Below are 8485 nucleotides of genomic sequence, written 5' to 3'. Positions count from 1 at the left end.
TATGTGTATGCGTGCGTATGTCTGTGTGTGTGTGTGTGTGTTTGTATGTGAAACAGATCTATGTGCATGTGTGTGTGTGTACGTATATTGTTATGTGTGTGTATTAACGTGTATTTGTGTGTGCATATGTACATTTGTGAGTGAATTAATGTGTTTGTGTATGGATTATGTGTGTGTGTGTGTTTGTGTGCGTGTTCGAAGTTAAGTGTAGAAAGAATTGGAGGGAGGGGGGAACTAATTTATGAAAATACAATGTAACTACCACCACCACCACCAGCAACGCCATGCCAGCCCTCACTCCACATTCGCCTCCATCACGCCCACCCCCACCAACACTGCATTCACCACCATCATCAACGGAATCATCACCAACCCCACCCCCAACTCCTTCCTAACATCTTGATGACGGGAGGAGGCGGAGGGGAGGAGCAAGGGAAAGGGGGAGGGGAAAATGTAGGTGGAACGGATAGAAAATGAGACGATGTTACCTTAGAAACCAACTCTTGCACACCTTCACCCACACCTTTCGCCCACACACACACACACACATCTTACCAAACACACACATACATGCCTTAGTTCACATCTCACATACACCTTATCTCAGCATACACACACACACACACACACCTTACCTCACACCTCATAATCACGCACAAACTTCCCTTCTCCCTCACACACACGACACACACACAAACAAACACTTACACACACACAAACACACACGCACACAAATACACGCTTTACCTGTTTATGGCTCTCCCCTTCGAATTTGATGATAATCTTTTCTTCCATTTATGGACCTTTGTCACATTGCTCTTAGACAAGATATTCTACCCTTTGCCTCTTAGGCAAGACACTCTAATCAGTGTCTCTCAGACAAGGCACTCCACTCTGTCTCTTAGACAAGACTCTTCATTCTCAGGCAATTAATTAAGACACTGCACCATCAATTTCTTAAACAAGACACTCAACCCAGATCCTAGTAAAAAAAACAAACAGTCTACCTACAAACAGTAAAGAAAACAACCAAAATGCAAAAAAAAAACAACACAAATTAAGAGTTCAAATTTAAAAGAAAATATAATAAAACAACCTGACATTTTGTGATTGTTTTATTAATTATTTTTTAATCATATTCTTTTTCGAGATATACAAAGTTTCTTGATTCTGTTGGTGATTTGTCTCAATCTAATATTCGGTACAAACACTGGTCAGTGAAAAGAAGAAATCGGCCACTGGAACATCTTATGTAATCAAAGAGACATTCAGCAGTTCATAAGAAACAGAGACCATTTTTGAAGTTCCACCTCTGAATTATTTTCCATGTCATTAGATACATTGCTGACAATTTTTCAATCAGTAAATTCTTTCCAACAGTCTTCAGGTGATGTTCCTAGCTGCCCTGCACTTTCAATGACCTGCAGATCACAAGAAACCTTTTATGTTCTGGTAAAAGGTAAAAGTTGGCAACAGCGGGAGCATCCAGCAGTAAAATTCAACCTCAAATAAATATGTGTGTGCGTGGGTGGGTGTGTCTGTTTGTTTTGATATCATATGATGGATGTAAATGAGTGTCAATTGTATTACAAGTGATGTCATTCATTTGCTATCTTCTGTACAAGTCAGATCTCTCTATTGCTTGGATACAGGTGAGGATTGGTGACAGGAAAGGCATCCCACCATAAAATCCTGCCTCAACATCAATTCCCATCCAAGCCATACTAGCATAGAAGAGAATGAAAATTTAAACAAACGAACCAATGATGCAAGTTCAGATCCAAACCCAGTTCATAAAATACAAGTTTCAGGTTCAATACTCAGCCCAAGCATAGTCGGGAAGAATAGCAATTAAGATATCGTGTCAACATTACATCCAAAATTAAGAAATAATCAAAAACAATCATGATAGATAAAAAAAAAAATATGGTGACCGGTGCTAGTACAAGGTCCACTTTGGCATCATGGAATCGTCTAAAATTCATGTATGTTCTCAAAGATTTGGTTAATATAATCATCAAGAATAGATATTAGTGAGAAGAGAATGGTGGTTCTTTCTTCAATTAGTGCCATCATTGCTGTTCACCAATTCCTCTATCCGATCTCCTTCAGTTGTCTCAGAATCACATTGGTAGCCATGAATAAACTGTCGTCCAGGTGAAACGGTTTATGGAAGCCACTTCACAATATAATGGTTCTTTTTACCTTAAATATTAAACAATAATTAATCATTAACAATTATAATTAATGAACTTTCAATAGTCATTATCTTAACTTCTACAAACTTCACTCATGACATCATATCGTTCACAACGATTAGGTTATGGCATTGAGGTAGAATATATAAATATATGTGAATTACGAGGAGGTTTACAAGGCGGGTAGGGGTGTGTAAATAGTTTATATGAAATTAAGGGGAGGGGCAAAGACAATATGCAATATGTATAATTAACGTATTAAAACTAATATACACACACAGAACAGACACACTCACTCACTCACACACACATTTCCATATTTTGTATATATGTATATATCATCATCATCATTTAATGTCCGCTTTCCATGCTAGCATGGGTTGGACGATTTGACTGAGGACTGGCAAACCAGATGGCTACACCAGGCTCCAATCTGATCTGGCAGAGTTTCTATAGCTGGATGCCCTTCCTAACGCCAGCCACTCCGAGAGTGTAGTGGGTGCTTTTACATGCCACCGGCAGTACTGGCAACGGCCACGCTCAAATGGTGTTTTTTATGTGCCACTGGCACAAGTGCCAGTAAGGCGACGCTGGTAACGATCACACTCAAACGGTGCTTTTTACGTGCCACTGGCACGGAAGCGAGACAGCTGCTCTGGCAGTGACCCCGCTCGGATGGTGCTGTTAGCGCTCCACTCGCATGGGTGCCCGTCATCGAATTTGGTTCAATATATATACACACACATACAATAAATAAGAGCTCAATTAACAATAAATTCTTAGTGTGCAGCACATTATAGCATTTTATTAAATCCGGATAAGGAAGTTTGCAGAGAGACACATTATTGGCTAAAACAATCCTTAAGAGAAACACATATTTACAATAAAATGCTGGAAAGCATAAATTTCACAGATATATAAGTTAATTACTTTCAACAGCTGTTTCATTATGAATAAGTATAATTGAATTCAAAAGTACATAATTAATACAATTGATTTAAAGTAAATTTAAATTAATTATGTATTTTTAATTATGTAACTATAGATGTAATTAGGTTTATTCCTAATTAGTCGTTGAAAGTAATTGAATTATGATATATCTGTGAAATTTATGCTTTTCTGGATATTAATCTACACACACACACAAAAACGTACACAAATATAAGTAAATGGCTGCAAGCTGGCAGAAACGTTAGAGCGCCGGGTGAAATGCTTAGTGGTATTTTGTCTGCCGTTATGTTCTGAGTTCAAATTCCGACAAGGTCAACTTTGCCTTTCATCCTTTCGGGGTCAACTGAATTAAGTACCAGTTGCGCACTGGGGTCGATCTAATCGACTTAATCCTTTTGTCTGTCCTTGTTTGTCCCCTCTGTGTTTAGCCCTGCTGTGGGCAATAAAGACATAAATATAAGTAAATGGGTAGATAGAGAAGCAACCAATGAAGACAGCCCATTTGTGCACAGATAAGAGGCTACGACCCGGGTTAAATCAGAGCCCCACTTCACCCATAGCCCTCCAGCTGCATTCCCCTTCTCATACTTGAAGCTTGCACCACCAAAAGTACCTGTTAGTATTATGTTATCATTTTATTATCATTTTTGTTTTTGATAAGCCAAGCCATGAAAAGCTCTGTACCCTCTGAACAATAAACCTTAATATTTTTTGAATACCAATGTTAGCAAATGCCTGCCATCCTTCTAACTGAACCCAAAATCAATGACAGTTGCATTAGTCATCGTCAGCTCTAATTTCTAAGACTGTTGTACAACACATTTTGGGAAGAGGTGACATTGATTTAATCAGCCTCGGTACATGACTGGTTCTTGAATTTTATTAGCCTCAGAAACTAAAAAGCAACATCAATCACAACAGGGTTTATAATGTGAATGTATGAATGTATGCCTGTAAGAGGGGGAACAAACAAAGGAGAAGCTAAAATGTAGCAAATATAGCAGTACTTACCAATACGAATGAGGGATAACTTATTTGAGAGTATATGCTGACCCTCCTGTAAAACCATATCTGGTTCTGCAACCCTCTGGTGGTTGAATCGGACACCACCAGCTCGGATGATGCGTTCTGCGTCTACTGTAGAAAGAAAACACAGTAGTTTTCAATTAATTAAGTGATTAATTGCTTAATTCATTAGCAACAAAAATGAAGTAAAACGTAACCAATGTGTGTATTCTTGTTGGCTGTATGACCCTCCCAATATACAACTAACAGTTTCGAAAAACCATTTTGCATCAAGAATGTGATGTGTGTGGATGAGCACTGCTGTGTGAACAAGTGTCACACTCTAACAGTGGAGGGAACCTGCAGAAGAGGTAGACCCAGGAAAGCATGGGATGAGTGGTGAAGTGCAATCTTCAAATGTTGGGCCCCCATAGAAGCAATCACTAGCTACTGGACTGGCTTCCGTGCAGGTGGCACATAAAAACACCTTTTGAGAGTGGTTGTTATCAGAAATGCCTGACTGGCCCTCGTGCCGGTGGCATGTGAAAGCACCCACTACACTCTCAGAGTGGTTGGTGTTAAGAAGGGCATCCAGCTATAGAAGCTTTGCCAGATCAGATTGGAGCCTGGTGCAGCCTTCTGGCTTGCCAGTCCTCAGTCAAACCGTCCAACCCATGCCAGCATGGAAAGAGGACGTTAAACGAGGATGATGATACATAAGATTGTGATAGGGACATTTATAGATTAAATAGGGGTCGACAGGTTGTACAAGAACCTACATAAAGTCCAGATAATATATATCAGTTGTATAGGGATCAGATACCAATAATATATATGTGTGTATGTATATATATAGGGATCACATGACAATATGTCATGACTATTTTAGGGACCTAAAAGATTTGTGAATGATAAGGAGACATTCTGCAATGTATGGCTAGATCGTATTACTGATTCTGAAAGGGTGTTAAAGCAAAAACATAAAGGAACTGTTGTTGAATTCCTTTTGTTTTAGTTTATAATCTGATGGGGCTGGGGGGAGGAGTGTCTTGTGGAAAAGTGCTATGGTCGTGGTGGTGGTGGAGAGACGGCTTAGGAAATCACAAGGAATTTGTTTCAATCGTATAACAGAGCAGTTGTAGATTTTATTCATTTATAAGCTGAGGAGCCCCACCCTACCACCCTTCCATCAATGGTTTGAGTGTAATGTTTCTGGAAACATAAAATCCAGAGTGTGTGTATATGTAAATACACACACACACGAGTGTATATACACACACACATATATACATACATGGTGCGATGGGTAAATTGTCACCATTTTAAACTCATTGTTTGTTTTTGATTTTCTCGACTACACAGTATAGTAGGGTCAGCTGGGCACTGTCTGTGAGAAAAACAGCACCATGACACAATTCACTCTGCCAGAAATTTGGAAACAACATGCTGCTCTGCATGGCATTCATGTTGGAAGCTCCAATACAAACATTTCAGAGTGTTTGGGTGGCAATCTGAGGACATGTACCGAGAGTGATAAAAATCAAACATTCAGTCAACATCATGGTGTTTGGAGTGATCACTAGAAATTTGGGTGTTAATGGTTTACTCTCAGACACGTATTTCTCCCACAGTCGCCTCACTGGGAAGATTACATCTGAGGTACTTCTGCCAAACTGTAATTGTGCTAGGACTCTCTCCAAGACTTTGAGAGCCTGAACTAGGAGTTCGATGCCTCTCTCAAAGGCATCTCGTTTTGTTTTTATAGCAGTTTACAATTATACTGCAACACCAGTCATTGGGTATTACACCTTTCTATATTACTTGGGTAACTGTCCGGGTCACACACACACACACAATCTGCAAGTGGAAATATAGCATAAATAATCAAGAATGTTGTCGAGAAATAAGCTGAGTAAATAAAAGGGAGGAGGGCGAAGTTGTAAGGAGAGCATATATTTCAAGGGAGGTAACTCTTGCATAGTGATTTCTAAGATCAACTCTTAATTTTAGACAAGAGACTTCTTTTATCAATCTACAGTAGAACCTCGTAGTATGAGTGCCCCATTTTACGAGTAATTTGCCGAGACTCGTGTAAATTTTTGTCTTGAAGTACGAGCACACGAATCGTTTCATCCTTAAAGTAATTCAGTCAATAAAACCAGTTTACATATTTCAATAAAAAATACCCAGAAAAAGGTTGCAAAATGATTAAACAAGAGAAAGCACATCAAGCCACAGGAAATCATGAAACGTGTGAGAAATGAAATACGTGAGAGAGAAATAGTCCTGTGACTCATCCAGGGAAGCAGAAATGAAACAGACTCAGAACCGACTATGAGAAAAAGATTATGAGAACCCATGTAACGCAGCTGGTATGGAAAATGTACAGAAACTGGTGGAGATGGAAGGTGGTGGTGGTGGTGATGACCAAGCAGCTGAGAGAGGTAAGACAAGAATGAAGATTTTGGTTTTAAATAGTGAAGAAGAGCTGTATACACGTGAGACACTGTCTTGTTCTCATCTAAAATAGCCAGTGGCAAGATAATGTCAAGGCAACTGAGAAAGCACAAGGCTGCCAAAATATGGCAACAGTGGCAGCAGTGGTGATGGTGGTGGTGGTGGTGGTGGTGGTAATGATGATACGGTGGTAGTGTTGGTGGTGAAGATGATTATGATAATGATGATGATGATGCTGGCAGTTGCAGTGATGACAGTATTGAAATTAGGAATGACGATGAAGAGGCTGGAGGAAGTGACACAGACACTAATGATCCGGGTGGTTGTGCTGATGATCATAATGATGACAGCGATGACATCAATGGTGATGATGACAACTGCAAGAACTATGATGACAATAATGACGATGATGATGATGACAATGATGATGATGATAAAAAGCAACTAACCTTCCCGGTCAAAACAGTTGGCTTTCATACACGTCTCCAGAACGGTCATTCCTGGTTCCAACAACATGCGGCAAGTGGCTGCATTTTGAAAGAGTTCGGTTATTTCAGATTCTGAGAGTCTGCTAAGAACGTCTGTGTTATTGGTGAAGAAGGCTTCTGTCCAGCGTTTGGCCGTCTTTAAACCAGATTCTACAAATATTCCAAATATAATACAAATGTCTATTCAACTTTCAACTATGTTTGAAATCTAGAAAAAAGGTAAAAGCCACTTAAAAGCACCCATTACACTCTGTGGAGTGGTTGGCATTAGGAAGGGCATCCAGCCGTAGAAACCATGCCAAATCAGGCCAGTGTCTGGTGCAGCTCCCTAGCTTGCCAACTCTGGTCAAACTGTCCATAAATATGTTAGTCATAAATGAGTGTCACCACCATACAAGCAGTGTCCTTCATTGCCAATATGCCATGAAAACATGCCTGGCCACAAGGAAATGTAACCTTTCATGGAAAGAAGTGAGGGTTGATGACAGGAAGGGCGTCTGGCCATAGAAAATCTGTCTGACCCAAGCAAGCATGGAAAAGTGGACTTTAAAATGATGAAGAAGTGAGTGAATGTATGTGGGGTGTATGTGTGTGTGCATGCATGTGTATGCGCGTATGTACTTAATAAGTAAAGAACGGTAATCACCATCGTGTACCAACAGGAGCACTTGTTCAGCAAGAGTTCTCTGACCAATTCTTTCATGTGGTTTGGCCTGTGAATTAACAAAATATTTCAAGACATTAATTATTAATTAATTAATGTTTTATTGCTGTCGTTTTTCATTTATCACATTTTATTAATTATAAAAATATTTCTGTGTATTAAACAATCAATAACTACATTACATATTGCTATCACTAACAACACACACACACAAGGAAGCAACTGAACAACAGAGCCTCTACAAGGTGACTCAATCTGTTAGAAATAGCAACCAAGTGTCCCTCATATAATACCCAATGGCCTTTAAAAAAGGAAGAACACATTAGATGTATAAATGAAAAGCATAACAGATGAGGTGGCCATGGTTAGATTACCTCTGTGTCTGCTTAATCAAGACTGGCCAGGAACAAACCAACAGCAACAACTGCTGCACAAAAGCTAACACAGGAATTTCTAATTGGTCACATGGCCTGCTAGAAATAATAGCTAGGTCTCCCTTAAACCACAGATAATGTAGTCTTAGATATTTCTAAATAAACAAGATAGCCATGGCTGGAATATCTCTCAGCACAGGTTTGATTGATTGGGGCTCAAATTTTCCTATTTTGCAACAGTGGATCCCAGTTTTTGTAAACTATTATTTATAGTTTTAGGTGCTTCGAGATACACTGTTCCAGAAAAGAATTATTTCATGTTCTCTCTAAAGTCTGTAGATTCTTATG

At 39.4% G+C, this 8485-nt stretch overlaps 1 protein-coding gene across 2 annotated transcripts in view; it reads right to left on the bottom strand.

Moving 5' to 3' along the window:
- Window positions 1-1064: 1064 nt before the first annotated feature.
- LOC106882089 (tyrosine--tRNA ligase, mitochondrial) overlaps window positions 1065-8485 on the bottom strand; it is a 22633-nt gene continuing 15212 nt past the window's right edge. For both annotated transcript variants that reach the window (XM_052971364.1, XM_014932647.2), the window contains exons 10-13: window positions 7746-7812; window positions 7061-7249; window positions 4161-4286; window positions 1065-2205 (exon numbers count right to left, since the gene is read on the bottom strand). In XM_052971364.1, coding sequence (XP_052827324.1) covers window positions 2168-2205; window positions 4161-4286; window positions 7061-7249; window positions 7746-7812 — 420 coding nt within the window. In that variant the 3' untranslated portion in view covers window positions 1065-2167. The remainder of the gene's footprint in view (window positions 2206-4160; window positions 4287-7060; window positions 7250-7745; window positions 7813-8485) is intronic.

Source organism: Octopus bimaculoides, chromosome 10 (assembly GCF_001194135.2).
Source record: "Octopus bimaculoides isolate UCB-OBI-ISO-001 chromosome 10, ASM119413v2, whole genome shotgun sequence".
NCBI classification, from domain to species: Eukaryota; Metazoa; Mollusca; class Cephalopoda; order Octopoda; family Octopodidae; genus Octopus; species Octopus bimaculoides.
Note: the sequence above shows the minus strand (reverse complement) of the source record. Positions and strands in the feature narration are given on the sequence as shown.